The sequence below is a fragment of the Erithacus rubecula genome, assembly GCF_903797595.1.
Source record: "Erithacus rubecula genome assembly, chromosome: 6".
Classification (NCBI taxonomy): Eukaryota; Metazoa; Chordata; class Aves; order Passeriformes; family Muscicapidae; genus Erithacus; species Erithacus rubecula.
In genome coordinates this window covers 5,547,947-5,571,190 of record NC_136688.1, presented here as the reverse complement: position 1 = coordinate 5,571,190, position 23,244 = coordinate 5,547,947, and the positions used below count along the sequence as shown (strand labels likewise).

The 23,244-nt window shown below is 37.1% G+C and overlaps 1 protein-coding gene across 6 annotated transcripts in view; it reads left to right on the top strand.

The window, feature by feature from the left end:
* Positions 1-21,300, top strand: part of OTOG (otogelin) — an 89,299-nt gene extending 67,999 nt beyond the window's left edge. For 5 of the 6 annotated variants that reach the window (XM_079309605.1, XM_079309604.1, XM_079309603.1 and 2 more), the window contains 18 exons: positions 516-605; positions 968-1,151; positions 3,796-4,016; positions 4,874-5,012; positions 5,786-5,980; positions 6,824-7,036; positions 7,753-7,857; positions 8,211-8,321; positions 9,418-9,519; positions 9,962-10,060; positions 10,391-10,431; positions 10,963-11,038; positions 11,506-11,684; positions 12,465-12,569; positions 12,996-13,115; positions 13,924-13,969; positions 18,545-18,624; positions 19,866-21,300. In XM_079309605.1, coding sequence (XP_079165731.1) covers positions 516-605; positions 968-1,151; positions 3,796-4,016; positions 4,874-5,012; positions 5,786-5,980; positions 6,824-7,036; positions 7,753-7,857; positions 8,211-8,321; positions 9,418-9,519; positions 9,962-10,060; positions 10,391-10,431; positions 10,963-11,038; positions 11,506-11,684; positions 12,465-12,569; positions 12,996-13,115; positions 13,924-13,969; positions 18,545-18,624; positions 19,866-20,066 — 2,307 coding nt within the window. In that variant the 3' untranslated portion in view covers positions 20,067-21,300. Of the gene's footprint in view, positions 1-515; positions 606-967; positions 1,152-3,795; positions 4,017-4,873; positions 5,013-5,785; positions 5,981-6,823; positions 7,037-7,752; positions 7,858-8,210; positions 8,322-9,417; positions 9,520-9,961; positions 10,061-10,390; positions 10,432-10,962; positions 11,039-11,505; positions 11,685-12,464; positions 12,570-12,995; positions 13,116-13,923; positions 13,970-17,005; positions 17,116-17,738; positions 17,781-18,544; positions 18,625-19,865 lie in introns of those variants that run through there. The other variant, XR_013774709.1, reaches the window with a different exon arrangement.
* Positions 21,301-23,244: the final 1,944 nt, after the last annotated feature.

Below are 23,244 nucleotides of genomic sequence, written 5' to 3'. Positions count from 1 at the left end.
ATCAGCTAACAAAAGGTGTCTGTTACTGATAATAAGATGTATCTGAAAGGCAAGAGCATAATAATACTTTATATTCACTATTTTCTGTTTTAGTCACCCTTATGTAACTCAGGGAGTATGCATTTATTCCTGACCCATTACTTCTGTGCTGTACATGTCATTCAGATTCATCATTCTCAGTCTCACTCTTGCTGACCTTCAGATATGTAGTTTGTGGTTTTTTGTCCAAACAGCTAGTCCTAGTATTTTTCCCTGAAAACCTGTTCTTCTGTTTTAATTCCAAGATTGTATGATATAGCACAATTGCTGAAAGCAGTGAAATAATAGTCTTTTGTTTGTTTATCCAAATAAACTCTGTCTTGTCTTGTCTTGAAACTGCAATCAACAGTGGTTTTCCTCTCTTAATAGTATAATCCCCAAAAATCCTTAATGTCCCAGTACCTAAAACCAGCAGGAAACTAATATATTCAGATTTTGCACATTATGGCTATCTTGTGTCTTTACTTTCTCCACAGAATAATTCAAACTCAACTTCTTTGTGCCTGGCAATGTTGAACATAACTTACATATCAAACCAAATCATTATCAATCGTTTAAGCAGAAAAGTAAGTATTTTGAGGGTTTTATTTTTCTTCAGGTAACACCCTATTTTTGCAGTCAGCTGCTTCCTCATGTGGAGACTGAGGAATAGAGTAGAACACCATAGATTATATGATTTGTTGTTCCAATTTTGTAATGACGTGTATTTCTCCTGGTGAATTCCAAGAGCCAAACTGTGATCCAAGGACAGTTCACCAGGTAAGTCTCAGAGCAAGGCACAAATGTTTTAGTACCTTTGGTACCTGTATTACCTTTATGGAGGAAAGCCTGACTTTTTCTGAAATTACTTAGGACTTAGATACCTAAGTTGTCAAAATCTGTCCTTAGTTCTACCTGACAATCAACCTCTCTTCTGTGTGTCTTTTAGATAACAGTGAATTCAAGAACTGCTTGGCCTACTGTTAGAAAATATGGATACAAAGTTGAAGATTCAGGCTTCAAATATGCAATTGAGACTCCAACAAAAACCAGAATTCAGTGGTTTCACAACACAGGTGTGATGATTATTGAGTTGAATAGAACCAGAGAGCCAGGAGCTTTGGGACTCTGTGGTAAGTTTAGAGTAGAGCAAGAAATAAAGGCTTTCAGATGCTTTGCTAGGGAGACACATTTTCCTAATTATATAAACTACTTATTGCAGGGTCTGTCCCAAAAATTTATTGCAGATCACTGCAAATTTTAAGAAGCTATTAAAATTAATCTATTACTAATATTGTTTATAGTTGAAATTTTGTTTGGTATTTATTCCTCTTATCACTCTTTGCCCACAATATTGCTTCTGTTCTGAACCACAGGTATGATTGTAGTTACCAAACCCAAATAAATAATTTCAAATACAGTAATTTACAGATTTAGTGTTTGATAGCTATCTGATAGGAAGTGGTATGTGCTATTTTCAGTTTCTAAAGGTCAGAATTCCCAGGAAATGTCAACTTTGGAGACTAATCTAGACTTTAATTTTGGACAAAATACTTTAGGGGGAATGAATTATGTTGCACTAACATATATTTGTATTAGGTCTGTTCAATCATTTCAATAATTTCCCCTGCTTTCTTTTTTTCTAAAAGAAGTAGAGCCTTGAATAACCTGGTGGAGTTACAGCTTTTGCAAGAATGTATTTGCTCATGTAAATCCCCACTGTGGTAGCTGCATCTATAAATTTATCTGTAAATTTATGCTGTAAATTGGAGCTGGAAATCAGGATTAAGGAGATCATATAATTACAGTGAATATCTTTCCAATTTCAGAAAGGGCAAATGCCTGTAGCTCAATATCAAATACCAGGAATAGCTCAGTCCAGTTTCTAGTCCTGCTGACAGAAATGTGCTTCTCACAAAGAGAGTTTGAATTCACACCCTTTTGAAATTTGATTATTATCTCTTATTTGCTCTAACTTCTGTTTTCAGTATCGTTCTCATTCTGTTGGGCTAATTGTTATTGTAATTAGATCAAAGAGAAACAAGACAATAAAGACAGTGGGTATTTATAATAGGCCTGATTCAAGTTATCCAGAGAACTGCTTTTGCCTTTGCCTGTTTGATTACTGTGGAAGGGAGGATTTGGAACATTACATTTCTATTTTACAAGGCTTTTTGACTAGATGTCAGCACACTTCTGTGGATGGTGTTGCAAGTCCAGCTTCTTCAGGGAATGTGCTGTGTATTTCTGCTGTTCACCTCTGCCTGGGAGGTTCCCTGCACAAATCTGCCTGCCCAGGGCTGCCTGGTGCCACTCACAGAGCCTGCCTCAAATGAGCTCATTGTACTGCATCTTTTCAGGGTGAATTAGTCCAGCCTAAACTCCTTTCTGTGCTTCCTGTGTTAGTGCAAATACTAGCAGCATACGTGCTCAGCTATCTTTTAGCCGAACTGCAGTATTGGAAGTTCTTGATTTCTCAGCTTCAGGGAATGCTAAAACTGAAAAGACCATTACAGATTTGTAGCACAAGCACCCTTTGGAAGGATTCAGAAACATAAGTGTCTTTTACAGTGCAAGGATTGGGCAAATGTGGCAGCTGGTGAAGAACTGGGGTGGGAGGTGAGGGGGAACATGGACATCTCTATAGCAAAACTGCTGGAAAAGATTCAAAGCATTTTAAGTCAGTTCTAGTTACAACCAGATCCTAAAAAAAAAAACAAAAAAAAAAAACAAAAAAACCAAAAAAGAAGTGAAGTTTTAGTTTTGCTGTTTTAAATCTCCTTGTCAATGTGTAAGAGAAGTGAGAAAAGATGTCCCTGACATGACAGCAATCCTTTGAAGTCTTTCAGAGCCATCACACACTTCCTATCTGTGCTGCAAATACAGACTCAAAAGGTTCAGTCAGAAAGACTTTGGAAAACTGTTTTACTGTCTGAATGCCTGTTGTTGTATCACTGATTTTTATCAGGAATTGCTAAAAATGGTAAAGCAGACCAGTTCTTTAGAAAGGGGTGGAATCCACAAACACTTTTTTGAACAGATAAAGAATTAGGATTGTGCTTGTGGAGATGACAGAAGAAAACATTCTAGAAGCCTGATGCAAAAGTCTCAGAAACTGATTAGGAAAAAAGAATGGGGGTGTGATCCAACATTCTGCTTTTTTCTATCTGCTGGTTTTTAAAGCATATTCTGAGGAGACTACAGCAATGCTTCAGTGTCCTTTACAGACCACTGTCACTGTCCATGTTGTGTTGCTCCTTTTGCTCCAAAGTGTTTCAAAATTGCTGACTATCATAGTTAAAACAGAAATAAAATTTTGATGCTGCCTTCTGGTATCAGATAAGCATCCTTGCACTTTATTGTTTTTCCCTTTTCTGATAATGTTTACAGTTTTAATTTGTGGCTACACATGGAGGTGCTTTGCAATCTTTTTTAAAATGCATTTTTGTTTAGTGTTTGTGCAGCTGAGGAGCAAACTTCCAGTTTCTTAGCTGGGCTCTTGGAGCAGCTCTTTGATGTTCAGTAGATTTACATTCAGAGATGCATCTTTACTTTTGCTTTCCTTCATCTTTCTGAATTTTGCTTATTTTGATCCTAGCAAAGACTTTTTATATCTGTTGTAGGTTGTGATATTGTTGTGTTGTACAAGATTTTGAAAAGCTGTTTACTTTCTTGAATATGCTACTTCAAATATATTTAATGTGTGTTAACCTGCTTTTTTTTTCTTTTTCTTTTCCTTTTTTTTTTTTTTTTTTTCTCCTCCCTTCTAATTCACAGGTTTTTGTGATAGAAGCTTGGAAAATGACTTGATGCTACCCAACAGGACAGTTTTAAGCCAGAGAAGTTCACCCTCTACTTTTATAGACAGCTGGCAAGTGCCAGACACATTGAAGTATGTTGGAGAAGACAGGCATCAGGAAACTAATTGCTCAGTCATGGACTGCTCAGAGTGCTTAAGAATGGTGTTGAACCAGACCTTCAGCAGCTGTCACCCTTATGTATGTTAACTATTCCAAAGCTTGCTTTTGAGAGAGCTGCAGTTCAGATATAATTTTTTGTGCTTAGTAATTTCACTATTGTGAGGCTACATGTAACCATATCTGTTGAATGAGATGTGTATTTTGTGTGTGCTTATAGTAGCAAGGAAAAAGTAATTGAAGAGTATGGCAGCTTTGTAGGAGAGTTGCAAAAAGCAACTTTCAGAGTTTCCCCTCTGTTAGTTTTTAAATGCCACATAATTCATTAACCAGTCACAGATAATTCAGCTGTATTGATGAGAGGCAGAAAAATGTAAAAGAAAATAGTTTTAGGATCTAATTAATCCTTAAGCCTTCAGTAATTTAACAAGTCCCAAATTGCAATAGGTAATCTGAGAACCTGCATTCTCAAAGGCTCTAGAGGCAGAGTCACAGCTTGGAGATGTGACAGGGCAGAACAGACCCTTCAGAGCAAGCCTGAAGCAAATAATAAACTCCTGGTGTGCAAATAAATTATTTGTGGTGATATGAGTACATTTACCATTTGACCTTTTGTCTGTAGCTAATTTTGATGAAGAGGAGACCAAAAGTAGCTAAAAACATAGAGGTAAGAAGGAGCAAAATGTGCCTTCTACTAGAAAAACTCTATTGCCTCTTACCTTAACACTTATAAGAACTGAAACTAAAGAGTATAATCATGTCAGTGTTCAGAAAGTCTTACTTTTAAATACTAGCAGAATATCTCTCTACACTAATGAAGGTTTGCCATGAACCAAGAACTCCTGACTTCTTTGTAGAGGATATTTTTAAAAGTCAGGTTTTCCTACCTAGCATAGCCTCTCTGAAGATGCCATCTCTTCTTTTTTTGCCTTTGTTAGATTCCACCTGAGCAATTCTGTGATATATGGGCTCGAGACACTGAGTACATACGAAATCCATGTGTTTCACTAGCTGCCTATGTGGCAATGTGCAACAAATTCAATATTTGCATAGAGTGGAGGAGCTCTGATTACTGCCGTAAGTATCCTGCATGTTTGCCTTCCTCTAGTGTTCACAGAGACAAAATCTGCCTAATTTAAGAGTAGTTAAAAGTTGAAAATACCAATGCTTCTTGAGTCCTCATGTACTCTGATGCTGCTGCAGAAAGCTGTGCCTTTGGAGAAGGGATGGGAGAAGTGAAACACCTTTGAGATTAGATGGAGTGTAAGGGGTAAAACCTGAGATTTTGGGGCATCCTGGCAGCAGAATTCTCCCATAGCAACGCTAAAATGAGATCTGTAGCTGGATCACAGCATCTCCTTATGCTGTTCTTGATCACCTAGGAAAAGCCCTCTTCAGTGATAACATAAGAAGGTCTGTGGTTTTGAGCCCGTTTTTATTTTTAATTCTTCAGTTTGTATGGATTTTATTAGCAAATAACTGTTAAAATGAGCTCTTACAAAATGTAGCTGTAAATATGTCTTCTAGCCATCATGAAGGGACCCATCACACTTTTTATACCACAGAAATGCACTTTCTTTGGCTACTGCAAGTTATTCAGAACACTCTATGATTTGTATCAACACTGTTGCATGGTTTGATACCTCTGCTGCCAAAATGCAAACTGAAGCATAATGAGAATGTTATTGCAAGAAGAAGAGAAGTTCTTGCAAACTCCTTATGTTCAAATTTGCTATATAGGTAACTGGTTTGTGTTGGCTGGCAAGAAGACAGTGACGTGCTCTCTTAGGTGTTGCCTCATGGGATTACAACTTGAACAGTGCCTGATTTTTTTTTTATTCCCTTCCTAGCCTTCCCCTGCTCTGAAAACTTCTCCTACCAGCCTTGCATAGCTGCCTGTGAGGTTCCAGAGAGCTGTCAGAGTAAGGAGGCTGCTGCTCTGGGCTCAGACTCCTGCTCAGTGCTGACAGAAGGCTGTGTCTGTGCCGCAGGGACCATCCTTCACCGGACTCACACTGCTGTCTGTATTCCTGAAGAAAAATGTGGTATATTTGGATGTGATTTTCTTCTTTATTATCTGCAAGTTGGTGGTCAGATACTTCATTACTCATAAGTTGAGTTCTGGTTTGGTTGTGTGAGTTCTGAGTATGTCATTCATTTGAGGATTCTAGATGTTCAGTGAACATTCACTGTGCAGGTGAGCAAGCAGGGGATGTCTTTGTGATGCACAGTTTTGCTCACTTTCTCTCAGCTGGAGGATGCTTAAGTTTATTCAATTACTGTGTTTTAGTCTTGGCCTCCTTTTCACCCAAGCCCTTTGCCAAGGGTCCAACCTTTTGACACTCAATGGCATTCAAATGACATGAAACAGCAGTTAATTACACATTTTGAATAATACACGTGTGTGTCCTGCCAGCATTTGTGTTTATTTTCATTGCAATTTTGCCTCACCACACCAAATAATGGACCAATTCTCCCTAACAACATCAACCTTCAAGATTCAGTTTGATAAATCAGACTACTAAAGCACTGAAAATTAATAATTGTTTTGACATTTGTCAAATACTGAAGTAACTTCTTTCCAGATAACTACTTTTAAAATTAAGGATTGGGTTGGGATTTAAAGTGACTTGCAGTGGAGACACCAAACAAACTGGAGGTTGGGATTTTCTGGAAAGTGTTGAGTGCCATGCTTTGCTGTACAAACTCAGTCACAGACTATCTCCTCATTCACTTTTTTGTAGGGTGATGGGCATAATCAAGCCTTTAAAACTCTTTTTATGATTCAGATTTTTATGCTTCAGAGACCCACATCCACTATGGAAAAAGTGGTGATCAAAATTGGAATTTAAAAGGAATTGTTTCTGTTTTCTGTTGCCCTGCTCTAGCTTGTACAGACAGCTCAGGAGCACCTCATGCTGTGGGTGAGATCTGGAGCACTTCTTTGAGTGGCTGCTGTATGCAGAAGTGTGTTGACAGTGAGACCATTATTCCAGTGGAGCACAGCTGTTCAGAGATCCACAATCTGGAGTGTCAGAGATTTGCAGAAGTGGCCTTGCTTGTTCCTGATGATCAGACATGCTGTCCTCAGAAGATCTGTAGTAAGTATTCCTTCATGGCTGTGAGCACTGCCCACTGGAATATGCAGGTGTCCTTTCTCTGAGGTTTGCTTTTCTGGTCCATGTGCTACTTTTGAAGAAAATGGAAATTGCTTTGGATTTACAGATGATGTAGAAAACCGTAGAAACTGGCTCAATATCCAATAGGTTTTGGGGTGGAGGTGGAGGATAGGAGGAGGACTGAAATAATGCGGTGTTTATTTGAATATGAATTGTTTTTCCCTCAAGTTTAGAGATTACTGCTTTATTTTTAATATCTAAATACAAACAAATTATGTGGATAACTCAGGAAAATGTAATCAAATGATTGTTTATCTAATTTATAAAGTGAGCAGTAAAAAATTGATAGAAACCCTTTTTTTCCCCCATTTAGTTCTTGCTTAGCTTAGAAAGAGTCAAAAAGAAATTGCAAGCAATTTTCATGTCTTGACCACATGGTATGGTGTTGCAGTGAGTTTTCCAGAGGGGGTTTAGTTTTTTTAATTCTCACAAGAACTCAGCTCTTGTTCAACATTGCCTCCATGTTGCAAATGATAAGCACTTCTGAATTCTGCCTCATGGGAGATTTTTGCTGTTCCACTGTATTTTTCATAATTTGGGATATCTAACTGCAAAGACTGCTTGCCACTGTTCTAATCACCTTATAAATGCACAGTTTAGAAGGTGCTTGTTCTTTTTTTTGTCCCTTTGTGTGACAGTTTGTAATCAGAGTCTCTGTGAACTGCTAATCCCTGAGTGTAGCAGCTTGGAAAAGTTGGTCACCTACTACAGTGAAGAATCCTGTTGTCCCAGCTACGTTTGTGGTAGGTTTCTTCTGAAAGGTAAAATAGTGCTCTCTGTAAAAGATTTTCAATAAATTAAATAGATCAGCTGAGAAGGGTAAGGGTAGTGCAGATACCATTGCTAGAATGGCCATTTACAAAATTCACTCTTGTCTATAGCTCAGGGTTGGTCTGTGCCTCAGTTTGAGCAGATGTGATGAAATCTTGTGTTTAATCATCAGGCAAGGTCTTGGGATGCAAGGTAAAAGTTTTCCTAAGGCAGTAGGAGAACTCTTGTACTTTACTCTGCAGTGCCTTTTCTTGGGATAACAAAGCACAACAAGGAGGAATGCTGAGCTTCATCTAAAGGAATATATCTGTTGCCCTTCTTTCAGAATGTGATCCAGAAAAATGTGAACCACTGGAGCAGATGCCAAGCTGTCAAGATGATCAGACACTAATTGCTGCTCGGGTGGAGAATACCTGCTGCATTTCCTACATATGTGGTACAGTAGCCTCAGTGGCTGAGTTATGGGTGTGGTTTTGCATATGCAATTATGTCTATTATTGTCTTGCCAATTAAGAGTCCTATTTCCTTCAGGTCTCCAACAGAGTAATGCTTGAAAGTGGTTTAAAAAATCGGCATTAATTTTCTAAAATATAAGTGATGACAAGCATCAAGAGTCACAGAACAGCTTTGTGCCACTGAATTGTGTTCTTTGCTCAAGTCAAGGAGTGATGGTTTTGAGATTGTGCCTATGCAGTCTGTGAATTAGATGCACAAATATTTTATCTGAAAGAAGGCTGAAGCTTTTATTCCCTGTATCCTGCTGTCTCAGCTATGGCCCATCTTAATTGATGACAAATATGCCACATTAGAGTATTATGTGTATTTATTCAGTTCTTTTGGAGTTTAGCCTTTAATGACGTAATTCAGTAATAAAATAGCACCTTTGCCATTAGTATATGGGCTCCAATCTTATCATGCAATTGTTTTCTGTTTGATAATCATCTCATAATGAGGTGCTATAGAGTTTATTTTTATACAGATATCTGGCCCTTCCACATGCAAAAAAATGAGTGTTAATTGGAAATGTAAATTACAATTCTGTTATTTACAGTAATCAGATTGTTTTGATCATGTGTTAGCAATGGGCAGTATTTGGCTCTTTTCACTGTTTGCAGAGTCCCCTTTTTTTTGATAAAATGAGTCTCTGCACTGTATATATTGAAAAGTTCCTGTTGTGATCTGTTGAAGGGGGAGGATAACACTGGGATCCAGGGGATGCATCTGACTGAGAATCAAAGATTCCTGGAAAAACAAGAGCATGGCTTAGTAGGAGAGAAGACGTAGCAACAAAATAGGAGAAGGAGGGGAAAATAATGTTTTGCCAAGAAAAAAATAATGAATTCTTTATAGCAGGGGAGAAAAGGAAAAAGGGGCAATCTGCACTGAAGATTTGCCTTTTTTATAGGGTCTATAAACTGTGAATGTAGAGCACATCTGCCCACTTTTATATGAGTCTGGGACTTAGAGCAAATTTTCATGGCGGTAGTAAAATTTCTTCCAATGTTTTAGATTTAAATAATTGCTTTCTGCAGCATGTGGGGCTTGCTCAGATCAAATTCCCAAATGTCAAGAAGGAGAAGTTCTCATTGTGGATGGCAACACTACTGACAGGTGTTGCCCTACATACCAGTGCAGTAAGTTTGACTTGATTTTTATATTTTAAATAACAGAGAACATGGGAAATTTTATGGTGTAGATGTTCAAAGTGGTGGATTAGAGATCTAGCTCCACTTGCTGTATAAGCAAGCTGTCATCTCTAGTCCTGAACAAATGATCTTTACTTTTATGACTTAAGGTGTATAAAACATTTTCTGATATCTATATCATGGAGATAAGCAACTAGTTTCAGACCTCAAATTCTAGATAATTAGAATTATTTAAATACTTGCCTAGAGTATTGTGTACTCCATGCTGTTATGGATAGCTAACAGTAAATTTTTTTACTATTTGCCTTGTAAACTAAGGTGTTATCTAAATGTATTTATTGCAAGCCAATTACTGTATCTTGATTAATACTTCCACTCATCCAAAAATGCCACCATTGCATTTCTTGTGCTTTCTTTCCTTTGATTTCAGTCTGTGAAATGCATCGTTGTCCTGAATTCAGATGCATGCTGGGCATGTCCCTGGTGGAGGTGTGGAGCCCGGAGCGGTGCTGCCCCTTCCGCACTTGTGGTAAAAGCAGATTCTCACTCCAGCTGCCTGAGCAATCAGGGATGACAGCACTTTGGTTTAAACATGGTTTCAGCCAACTGCACCCTTGTGACTTCCTCATGAGCCAACACAGAAAAGTCCTTTCATGCTATACAACTTCCTAATCTGCCTGTTCTGCTTTTCTCATCCTGTACAATTTGTCCAAACTAGGTTATTTACCATCCTGAAAGTGTTGTAAGAGTTACCATATTGGGTTTGCTGACTCTTATATCTAGAATTTTTATTCTGTCTTGTAAGCAAATGGCATATAAATTGCTAAACTGCTGCTTCTGATGTTGTGTTTTGTTTCAGAATGTGCATGCGAAACAATCCCCAAACCTCAGTGCAAACTGGTATGAAATTTATCTTGTCCCTATTCTTTTATTAATTTCTTAATCAATCTATTTATCAGTATCTGAATAAGAGTTATATCAGTGAAATATTAAATGACACATCATCACCTCTTTTTAAAAAAATTACTTTTGGGTAAGATATAAACAGTTTTAAGAAGCCACCTACATATAAATATCTTGCAGAATAAAATGACTCTACAATTCTGATATTTTTCAGAGTTTTTTATTACCATTTTCTGCCCAAGTATATTGGTAGAATAGGACTGCTTTCATTCATGCAGGATAACTCAGGATAAAATTTTGAGTTTAAAGTGTTGAACCAATTGCTTTCAATCATCACTGTTAATATTATTTGCTTTTGTGAATATGTTAACATATATCATGCACTCAGGCTGCTGACTAAGCAAAGCCTTCAAGAGATACTGCTACCCAGATTCTGAAGGAAAGTAGTTTAAAAGAAAAAGATAATATAAATAAGAAAACCCACTTTTGTTTCATGTATATTTTTTTTTCCTGTTTTTATACTTGTAGGGGCAGAAGCTTCAGATAGACGAACTGTTTCAGAACAGTACAGAAAATGTCTGTAACTGTGTGAAGTACAAATGTGGTAAGTCAGAAAATAATTCAAAATAAATAGCTTTTCAAGGAATTAAAAATCAGGGCATTCACTTTCAACACAACAATGAAGAGGATAGGATTAGTTTTTTTAATTCACAAATAGTGCTAATTCTCTTCTGTGTCATCTGTAATTAGTGGGGAGAAATAGACATTTCTACATATCTTATCCTGAAGTAAACTTCCAAAATAAAACAGTTAAAGAAGCCTGCACTGTCACTTGGGTGCAGCTAGTAGAATATTGCATACTTAATTAGATTTCATACATAGCTATATTTGAAAAGATTTGGTGACTGCAGTGAAACATTAGATTACAATTAATGAGTTGTTTGAAAACATGGCCCATAATTCTAAAATAGATTGAGTAGCTTTTCCTGTTTTACTGTTTGAAATGTTTTTTTTAGTGGAGTTTTGATGCCAATCTGATTGTCCTGAGGATGCTGTTGTGTTTTCTTGCAGTGAGAGACAAAGTTTGCCTGAGTAATGAGAGAGGTGTGCTGCTTCCTGGGCAGAGAATCGTGGAGCACAGTGCAGATGGCATTTGCCACATTTCCCATTGTACAAACCTGATTGATCCCTCCACTAAATACTACCAAATAAACACATCTTCCATTGACTGCCCTGCCAAGTGCAAAGCTGTAAGAAATTCAGCAATTTAGACCTGTGTGTTGTGTCTGGTGGCCTGGGTTGCTTTGTGATGGGTTTTGTTGTGCAGGTGACAGTCACAGAGCAAGCTGGAAAGAGTAATTGGGAGATCTCCCTCTAATGATGTGCTACCACAATTCTGCTGGAAGTTTATAAAACTCTCCCTCCCTCCACTGTTTTGTCTGTTGCATAAATCTTGCACAAACTAAAGTATAAAGTGAATGCCTCCTTGGATTAATGGCATGCTGCCTCCTTGCATCCCTGCAGAGCTTCAGCTGCATTTTGTGCAAACTGGTACAAATTCCTGGCAGACATTAGCTGAATAGGAATCAGAATGTGAATAATTCTAAATGTGGTGAAAACAGCTTTAGAAAATAAGCAAATGTTACATTATCTTTTTACAAGGTAAGATACATTACTATGTGAATATTATACCTTTGTTTTCTAATATTGTAATTACTTGATGTTTAATGGGTAAAAAGCTAAAATTTCAGTGGTTCTTGAAGCAAGCTATCACATTGGAAAATAGTGGAAAGACAAGTTAATTCTCTCAAATTTGGAACTCCCCCCCTCTTACTTCAATTAAGATAAAAGGTATTTTATAAAAGCCTCAAGAGTATGCAATGTGTGCAAATGTAAGCTATGTAGCTTTGAAAGTTATTTTAAAAATATCCCTAAAATCAGGTACCTGTTTGGTATCTGCATGTTACAGCAATAAAACATTGAACTGCAAGATGGTCTCATACAAGGAATTATCTATTTACTTTTGGCAGAACCAAGTCTATCAGCCTCCAAAAGATTTAACAACTTGCTGTGGAAGCTGCAGGAACTTGTCTTGTCTCCACACTTTCAGCAATGGCACAATTACCAGTTTTAAGGTGAGTTTGCATGTTTTATTCCCTCAAAATATTTAGATGTAAACAGAAATTATTAAATACTTGACATATCTTGCCATACAAAATGTGCAGGAAAGATCTTTATTTGGCCAAATACTAGGAATAGTTTTGTATGTACACAGCATTAATTTCTTGGAGAGTCAGCCATATAACTGTCAACAAAAATTAAAGGATTCTGATATATATGAGAGAATTATCATCAACTCAGGTATTTTAGAACCTGCTTAGCATTAGACATTTTTAATGGATTTTCAAATGCAGTACTTAAACAGAACTTGAATATGCATCCTAATTATATTTTGCTGTATTATTGTTGATTCAAGTAAGAACTCATTCAATGAAATTATTTAATTCATATTTGAAATGCTGTTTTTGCTGAGAAGGTTTCTGTTTTAAAACTTTTGACAGCCTGGTGCTGTTTGGATTTCAAACTGCATCAGATATGAATGCACCAACACAGCAATAGGACCAGTTCTGGTTTCCTCTGCAGTTGGCTGCCCACCCTTTAATGAAACTGAATGTGTGAAGGTAAGGCTACAAGACACTGTTTGCATTCCAGATGTGATTTATTTTTGCATGAAAAGATTTAATTCTGACAAAATATGCTTTTACCTCAAGAAGGGATAAATTATTAATTTTTGTAGTGCATTTTTTTTCCCAGGCATTTAAAGATAAAAGGTATAAACACATCAGATTACTGTGCCCCCAGGCTGCTGAGTTACACAGCTGGACACACCTCTTCTGATTTTTAGAATTTATTTTTTTTAATCAGGGTTTGTAATATTAAACTGGTCTTCATCCAGCTCTCTGAACTTGGATGCTTCTCAGGGCTGGATCTCCCCTTTCTAACATTTTCCTATAGCAATGTGATTCAGCAAATGAACAAAAATATTGAGAAGAAGGCAAGATTGTCTGAAAATCAGGAGCAACTTTTCTACAGTGACACATGAAGTTTTATGAACTAGTTTTGGAGCAAGGTCAGAAGTTCTGTTTGAATTTTCAAAATGAGATTACACTAAGTGCCAGGAAATGGAAGCAAGGAGAATTCCCTTCTGGTCTCTGTAATTCTACATTTGCATGTGGATAGAAAGATATTTTCCTTGGTAGATGATGTTACACAAGCAGAGAAAGAACTGAGTGGCTGTAGTTCTTCCTCACAAATAGCAGTGATTTTTCTTCAGAACCATCTCAGTTTCAATCCTTCATCCATTCACCAGTGTTGCATTTGCCTGAACAATGATGCAGAATCTGAAAGATATTTTTAATAGTGCAGATACATGGGAATGAATGCTTGAAAAAAATCAAGTTTTTCCTCTTTATTTTGTCTCTTGGTCAGGTTGGAGGCTATGTTGTGCCATTCTTAGAAGGATGCTGCAAAACATGTAAGTGATTATTGACAATTCCTGCCTCACAAGTTTCTCTGATCTGTTGCCTTAAGAATAAAGTGAATTATGTCCCATATGAAAGCTTGATTCACATCTCAAAGGCTGTGCTTTTCCCAGATTTACTCATGTTAATAACACTGAAAATAGTTGAGTTAAATCAAAAGAAAACACTTTAACCTGGGAACATTTACTCCACTGATAGTGACTGTAGCTGGTCACGTCACTGAATTTCCTACCTCAAGTATTTTGTAGTTCTTGTATAAAACTTAAAATTTTAGGTACTGCATTTAGTAAAATAAAAGGTGCTGTGTTTTAGAAAGCATCTTGAAACTGTATCATCTACACTAAGATCTTCATATTTTGTAAAAATGAAGATTGATCTATGTGGTTTGTAAGTTAATTTTGTAAATAATTACTATAGTAATTAATAGCCAGTTAAGAAACCTTCAGGCAGTGTCTTTTAAAAGATTCTACTATTTAAAAATTCCCCTTTTCCTGATTATCTCTGAGAGCTAATAGATATTCTTGAAAAAAAAAAAAAAAGAAAAGAAAAACCAGAATAAAAATTCTCTACAGGATAGGTATGAATGATACTATGTCTTAATAGAAATAATTTTGTTTCTTAACACATTAGTACAAAACTGAAACATTTTGGCTGATTTCATGAAGCCCTTAGGCTGAAGTTGATACCTTTAGAAGCAACTGAAAAGGAGATTTTTATACTGGACAGTATAATAATATTTAAAAATGAAAAAATCTGATTGAATTTGCATAAGTGGCTGAAGTATTGACCTGAAGGTGTGGGAGAGAGCTGGAGAAAGCACAGGTGATTCCTGCTGGGGGGATGGAGCTTGCACAGCCCTGACTCCCTGCCCTGGTCCCATGTGCACACTCACTGCAGTGGGTGTGTGCTGCCAGCTGGGAGGTGCCTTTTGGTGCTTCTGACTTGTATTTCTTTTTGTAGTAAGAAGTTTATTGAAACAGTGAAAGATTTATCTGTTTGGGTTTTTTATGTTTTTTTTTTCCTCTACTCCTATCATGAGGGAATTATAATATATAAGTTTTTTTCCCTCTGATGGTCCTGTGTTTCAGATGTTTGTCCTGTCTAGTTCTGTGGCAAATTCTCCATAGGCACTCTGAGATCATTATTTGATTATCAGACACTGCCCTTCAGTCAGCCCCAGCAGCCAGATAAACCAGGTTCTGAACAAATCTGTAAGACAGTTAAACATGCATTAAGCTACTTTTCAACAGGGCAGATCTTGCTGCTATGCTTAGAGAAAGATTATAACCACGCTCCTAAATTGTTGAAGACAAAAGTAAATTAACCTGGGGCATGCCTCACAAAGTAAAATTAAACCCTTGAAGAACCCAGTGCCTTCTGAGATGCCTTTACAAGTGCATTCCTGGAGTTTTGATTTCACATCTGTTAGTGCACAACACAGAGCCTCTGTGAATCATGTAGCTCATTCTGACCCCAGCTAAATCTGCCATGAGGGCTGTCAGTCAGTGGTAGTTGTGTGAGATGTTTAATGAGCAGGATTGTCAATGTTTTGTTTTCTTTTGAAGTACTTTGCCATTAGAAACAATTGTGATTTTTATTTTCAGTTTTAATTGGTCTTGAAAATTAAGAGCCAGGAGCTCCATCAAAACCTAGAGAGGAAATTCCACTGTTTCTCTGTTGTAACCCCAAAGGACATACTGAAGTCAGGATACCAGATTGGCTTGGGTATACACATTAGGCCAGGTTCCTCCTGGTTTGCACAGGAGGTTTAGCAGTGTGAGTAATGCCTGTTCATGGTACCTAGGTGCTGGAGCCAGGAACCCTTCCTGAGCAGGGAAGCAGGAGCAGGTGACTCCAGAGGTCTCTTCCAGCCTCAGCCATTCTGTGATCCTGTAATATACAGAATTTTTAATGCTGAATTGTTTTCCAAAATCTAGTAATTCCCAGATGTTTTCCTACTGCCAGAAATCCTCTGTAACACGTGCTCTGTTCACTGTGCAATATTCTTACCAGGTTCTTCAGTGTCAGTGCTCCCATTCCTTGTTAGCCCAGTCACTCCTACAGCCTATGTTGGCTGTCACACAGGTACCTTCTCCTGAAATAAGTAAAACCCAAACAGCACCATTGTTGATTTCCAACAATGTACTCCCTGATAGGATTGCCAGACCTCTTGTTACCCAATTATTGCCAAAGCTGCAGTGTAGCACAACTGCCCCTGGTTGTTCAGAGTGGCTCCTGTTCTGGTTTGTTTTTCACTTTGCACTGTGTGGGCAGTGCATTGTTGTCAGCCAACAATGTACTGTTGGTAGAAAGCACTTGCATAGTCTTTAGCTTGCTGCATGTGTAAAATTGCTGTGTTTAAAAGGGTAAACTAATTCCATCATGTTTACAGTGCACTAGAACATAGAGACTAATTGCTTTGCTTGTTAAAACCACATTTTTGTAGATTGTGTCATACAGTTTTGCTTCCAGTGCCATGTGCAGTAGAAGTAATTGTTTTCCCATCCATAGTTAGGACAATATGCTGAAAACAGCAAGCCTGTGTTTAGTCCATGAAAATTGGAGATTATCTTTGTTCTTTTTCATAAAGCATGTTAATTCTTTGAATTGTAGCATGCTTGTTTTGGCATTTATTTTGTGAAAACAACAGTCCAAATTTCTGCAAGAGAAATTATGTTGACTGTAATGTTGTATACCACTGAGTGATATATCCTACATTAAACTACACTTATGACTCCAAGACTACTAAATCAAAATATGTATTCCTCTTTCAAATTGCTGTCACTTTAATTGACCACAGTGTTAGGACTCAATTCAAAAATTAATCAAGGGTTTTCAACCATACAGATGATGCTAAAGAATCTCTTTATATTATGACACATATAAAATGCTCCCATGTTTTGTAAGGTTCTTCATGTAAGCATATATTTGTTGTAAAGCTCATTTAAAAAGCATTGGATGTTAAAATACATGCATGGAAATACATTATATATTTATTTTGTATGAGATATGATGTACTTTCACCATAGCCTGGATGAAGTCATAGTCACAGCTGCACTGAATTCTCCACCCTACACACCATGTATAATGTAAAAGAAGAAAGAACCATGAAAAGAACCATGAAAAACATGAAATAACGGTGAGTTGGAGTTTTTAAAAAACAATTTATTTTTTTCTTCATTTGTCTTTTTTTCCTAAGCAAGCATAATTCAGTGACAGTCAAGCAGTAGCCAGACTCTTCTGTCTATAGGTTTTTATTTGTTTCCAAGAAGATTTATTGCTGTCCTTTCTGTCATGTTGTAGAAAACTCTGCTAGTCTAGAAAGAGTAACCAGGCTTATATAGTTAAAAAAAACCCCAAAAAACCAAAAAAAACCAAAAAAAAAAAAAACCCAAGAAGACCCCCAAACAAAAAAAATCTAAATAAAACCCCTCAAACAAACAACATTTACAAACTGTTCCTCCAAGAAGCAGTATTAATAGTTTCACAGTGATTAGAGCAGGGAACAGGACATTGTGCATCACGATGTAACCAAATTGTGTCACATTCCATATTGGGTATTCAACCCAATGAATCCTTTATTGCCCTTGCTTTTCTGGAGCTAACAGTATTCCCCTTTTGTCAACATCTTTGGATTTCTTGGCTCAGAGAAGATGCAGCTCTGTAAGGGGAGAGTCATTGGGGACTGCATCATGGTGTGTAAAATCTGGTGTGAAACAATGGAAACTCTCCTAATGGAATGGGCTGTTCATTCTCTTACAGATCTGCAACATGATGTCATTTACCAGCACAGAGAGGATCATCTCAGAAGATACTGCTCTTCCTGTTCTCTTACAACTGAGTTTTACACTGAACATTTTGTTTTCTTCCAATGTTTGGTGTTCCCTTGTTAAATTAAATTTAACTCCTCATTTAATTTCAGGATTTTTGTGATCTCTTTTACTTGATCTGTGTGCCTTGTACATACTTCTATGTGAAAAATTGTAGAAATAATGTTAATGAAAATAAAATATTTCGTTTGTTCACTGGTGTTCTTTGATTTAATAAAAACATACAGAAACTTAAATCCTCCTGAAGCCCTGTTATTCATCAGGTTCTGTTATGTATTTATTTAACATTTTGTTTATACCACTGGAATGCGAGTGCTGCTATTAAAGTTTGTTGTATTTATTTCATGGAAAATGCACTTTATTAACAAATTTATATTTTGATAATGATGCCATTTGGTATCATTAAGAAATTAAATTAATTAATGAGTCTTCTCACAGGAGAGTTTGATCAGTTTTATAAAAAGTATTTGAAGACCATGGACTCACTCATAAAAGGCTTTTGAGTGAAGAATAAGCCTTTTATAGCTGTTACTAAACAGATGTTTTAACAAATGAAATAATTTAAAAAGTGATTCAATGTACAGCTAATGTCACTTCACCAAAGTTTTGTATGTGCAGTGATGTGCTGGGTATTTTCTTCTTTGTGTCTCTTGAACCCATTAAATGGTCAGGAGAGTTCTTGCCTCTGAAATGGTAGAAACTTGAGCTGATATTTTTAAATCTGTGCCCATTTTGCAGGTAAGGAAGATGGTAAATTCTGTAAGAAGGTGACTGTTAGGATGACCATCCGCAAGAACGACTGCAGGAGTAACACACCAGTAAGTAGAATTGTGCTCAATTTCTTTTAATAGAAGTGAAAAAATATGAGATATTAAAAAGAAGGAAGGAAACTCAGACTCCACAAGGCCACTGTCTGTATCTCTGTTGCAGAGGCTTTGGTGTTTTACAGAGCTGCTTTAATGCTTCCCTACATTCTCTATTATCTTCTCAATAATGAAAAAAAGGAGGCTATTACTTATTTTTGTGTGTACTTAGGTGCATGCTGATTTAGTCTCATTTCACCCTATTCTGCAATTATTCAATACAAATTAACTATTACAACTGAACCTTGCCCTGAGATCCTACAGCTGAAATGGCTGCAGATGTGTGTAATTTGTCATCTGCTCAGGGATGGTGTTTAAATGCCTGCTTCATGAAGAAAGGAATCCTGGTTCCCAAAGCTTTTTTTAGGCAGCAGCATGAGCATTCCTGTAAAATGTGAAGGAAGAATGAGGCACTATCTGTGTGTCTATCAAAGGATTTAGTGCTGCAGGACACCAAGCATGTCCTGCTGAGCAGTGAGGCTGAGAGCAGCAGCGAGGGTGCAGACAGACGTCTCGTGTGAGATGTGTAACAGCTCCTGGAAAACTGTAATAAAAGAGAGTAGGGAAACAGCTGTAGCCTCTAAAATGACTCCAAGAGTACATTTAGTAGAGCAAGCTGTTGAGCAGCCAGGAAATTTATTCTCAGTGTTTCATTGAACAGAAACACAAATCCTAACTATTAAATTTGAAAAAAATTATCAGTTTCTTAAGCCTATTTGTCTTACAGTCTATATTACACATTTGGTATCATTAGTAGTAATTCCCCTCAGCTTTCCAAAGGATTGGTTCTTTTATTTCTCCTTGCTGATACCCAGTATAGCAACACTGCATCAGTGTACCACTGAAATGAATACTGTAGGGAGTTGTGGATAGAGCATTCGATGCTGTGTTCAAGCCAAGGATGTTATGAATACTCTAAAATTCAAAATTGAAATTGCTTCTTTGTGTCTATTAAAATAAAGCACTGAAATGGACAGTAAAGTCACCAACATCAGCAATATTAACATTGAGACCTTTCTGGGCAGTGCACTTCAGTGCATTTTCAGATGTTGTGGGATTTCATAACGGGGTAGAGGAAATAAATCCACATTTTTCACTGCTTTGCTATTGGATTTGGGTGCCTAATGTCTTCAGTGTTCCCTGAGAGCCCCTGACTCTGCTGCCTGCTGCATGTGCTGCTGTCTGTGTGTTGCCAGGTGAACATCGTGTCGTGTGACGGCAAGTGCCCGTCCGCCAGCATTTACAACTACAACATCAACACCTACGCCAGGTTCTGCAAGTGCTGCAGGGAGCTGGGGCTGCAGAGGAGGACTGTGCAGCTCTACTGCACCAGCAACTCCACCTGGGTCAGCTACTCCATCCAGGAGCCCACAGATTGCTCTTGCCAATGGTCTTAAAAAAAAAAAAAGGAAGAAAACAGCAAGCCCAGCTGTTCGCAGCATAATTTTATATTAGTTTGTCTATTAAAAATGTAATAGCCAATCCTCTGATTCTCACCAGTTTACTGCAAAAGACCACAAGTACATTTTGACTCTCCTAAATATCTGAAAAGTCGCTTTGCATCATTTGTATTGTGATTTGTCTTCATTTTCATTCACAGGGATTGTTTTAAGGGTTCTTGTGATACGTGCCAACATAAAAGGTGATTTACATTGGTGACATCTAAAGAGAAAGAACACCATCTGTTTTGTTCTGGAGGGCTAATCCACCCTTTGTCAAGCCCCCATTCCAGCTTTACATCATTGTCCAACTTACCTGGCAGCAGGTCACTGTTTTGAAAGGATTGTAATTGTGCAAGTAGGTTATTATTAAGAAAAATTCTTTGGACAACATGAGAAGAATTTTCAGTTTAAATCATATTCCTGTTGCTAAGTAGAGCATATATAACAAATTTAATTTAGGATTTTTTATTTTTTTTTTAGTCAGGGAAAGATTATTCATACTGATAAACGTGTGTAATATTCCCTGGGAATAATTTCAGTTTTTCTAGTGTATTTTATATTGTAGTGAAAAGCATCATGGCAAGCATGTGTTGATAGAACAGATCTGCTGTCCTTAGGCTATCTAGATTAGCCATTAGTCACTTTATCTTTCTGCTACACAATATGGCATAAACTGAAAATACACAGATTTAAAAAATGAAAACCATTTTACATTCCTTGGTATAGACATAATTTAAATGAAAACTTTCATCTTATGAAATGAACCATACTTAAATTGTCTCTTTAGGAGAATGAACACTGTTTAACACTAATTTTAAAGATCTGAAAGTTCATTAGGAAAAAGAAAATGAGGATTATATATCTGCCTCAAAGAAAAACAAAATTGAAAATCTTTGTCACCTGTATAGTAGATGCAACTTCTTATGGTAAGTGCTTGAAATTCAAAATGTACAATTGTAAGGTTTGAAATTTCACAAGCAGTTTTTTATGAACTTGAAAAATTAAATTCTTTTGGTAATGAACTGATTTTTTTCTTCTCTAAGCTAATGTTACTATTCTGTTCTTTAACAAATGCCACTGAGATTAAGCAAAAATTCAATAGCTTTTGTTTTGTAGATTAAAATCATAGATAGCATACAGTGATACACTTGAGATCTGTAGGGGTTAATAGATCTCAATAGACTTTCTTTGGAAGTTATTTGTCTGCAGTAAATCCAAAGAAAAATGTGTTGTTAAAATCAATCATGTGAACATTTTTGATATTAATTTTGTATACTGTACATTTCATTCTTACAATATCTAATAAACAACAGGAAGTCTTATTTTGTTACAATTAATTTTGCTATCATTGCTAGAGCAGCTTACTGCCATGTGATGAAACACACTATATCTACTAATCTAATATATTTACTATTTTCCTTTAATGCTGCACATGGACAATTTTAGGGTTTGCTGATACCACAAGTAGTACATCAAGGAAGAAGACTTGCTTATGGATTTTTAAAAATCGACATCTTCCTTAGTTTACTAGCTGGTGATGCTTATCCTAGAGGGCTGGAATTAACAAGAAGAGAAGCTTCTTTTGGTCTCAGCCTGATGTTGTGAAGTGCTAAACCACCATGAGGGACAGAACTAGAGCAGGAATTATGACAACCAGCATTTTTCCCTTCCCTGCAGTGTGGTCCCTCCTCTTCCACTTGAGCAGAGAGCTCATAATTTCTAGCAGCTCAAGGCAGTAACTCTGAAAAGCTTTTGGGATCCAAACTTTCAGCTCTTGGATGAAGAGAAAAGGCAGTGCAGGCAGTGAGAGCAGAAAGCTGACTGGGGTAACCATAATCAAACACTGCTGCTACTTCAGCAGTAAAATAATAAACATTGTGGTAAGTCCCTACTTCTGCTTTTGCAAACATTGTGCTTATGCTGGGAGAAACATGAGGAAAGATTCAAACTGCCTCTGACAGGCAGGGGAAGCTACTTTAATCCTGCCTGTGTGTTAAATTCCTTCACATGTCCTCAGCCTATCTGTGTTTGTTCAAAGCCACCCAGGCCCTTACCATGCCTTTACACTTACTTTACACTGCATTTGCACAAAGCAGCTCAGCTGGAAAAAATGTGCCCTATTTGTATTTCCACATCTTTGGAAACAATTTGGGTTTTATCTGACCTTCCACACTAGAGGTGCTTGGGCTGTAACAGTGATGGAGTTCTAAAACAATTTTATATTCTTGTCTTTAAGTCCTTTGCTTGAAATTGACCTGCTGCAAACTGAGTTTTCTTAACATTTTTCTTTAAAAGTCTCAGAATTTTATTCCACCCCAATAACCCTGTTCTCCTCACAGGTGTTTGCATGTGTGGAGTTTGTTCCCAAAATTGATTCCTAATGTTGGGAGGGAAACATCAATGCCAGGTGGTTTTCCATCTTTGAATAAAATTTTTTGTATTTGAGAATGGAAACATTGGTTGGTTGTTATACTGCTGATTGCCCATTTTAATCTCATTTTAAAAACATTCTATTTACATTACCTTGAGCAAGCTTACTCAGCCTTGATTCACATGAAAATATGAGATTTGGCAGCTGGAGTCTTGAATATTATGGATATTGGCCCTTGAGTAAGAAATATAATGATATCAATTGTGTTTTCTAAATGCTCACTCTCTGGGGTTATTAGTACATGATCTGGACTCAGGATAATGGGCCCTTGAGTAATGCTTCCTCTAATTAGTGATAGGACTGCCTGGTGGTTTGGTAAATTAATCTGAGATATTGGTATCTGCTGGGCTGCAGTTTAATGTGAACTATTAGTCACAAGTTTCACCCCCTCAGACAGCTCCCAAGTATGCAGCCCATGAAGTCAGGCCAAAATCATGCCAAAAATTTTGCCCTCACTCTTATCTCTGCCCACACCACTATCTCTCTCCCCCGTACAAGTGGCTATGAATAATTAAAACGAGGTAACAGCTGCTGTGCAGATGGTGATTTTTTGGAAAAATCCCCTCTTAGTGTGATGAAGACATCTAACCTCTTTGGAAATAGTACCTGACAGACTGCTGCCCCCTCAAATCTGCTTTCTGCATGGACTTCTGACCATGGCTTTGATCATATCACTTCACATCAGTTGTTCCTAACATAGAT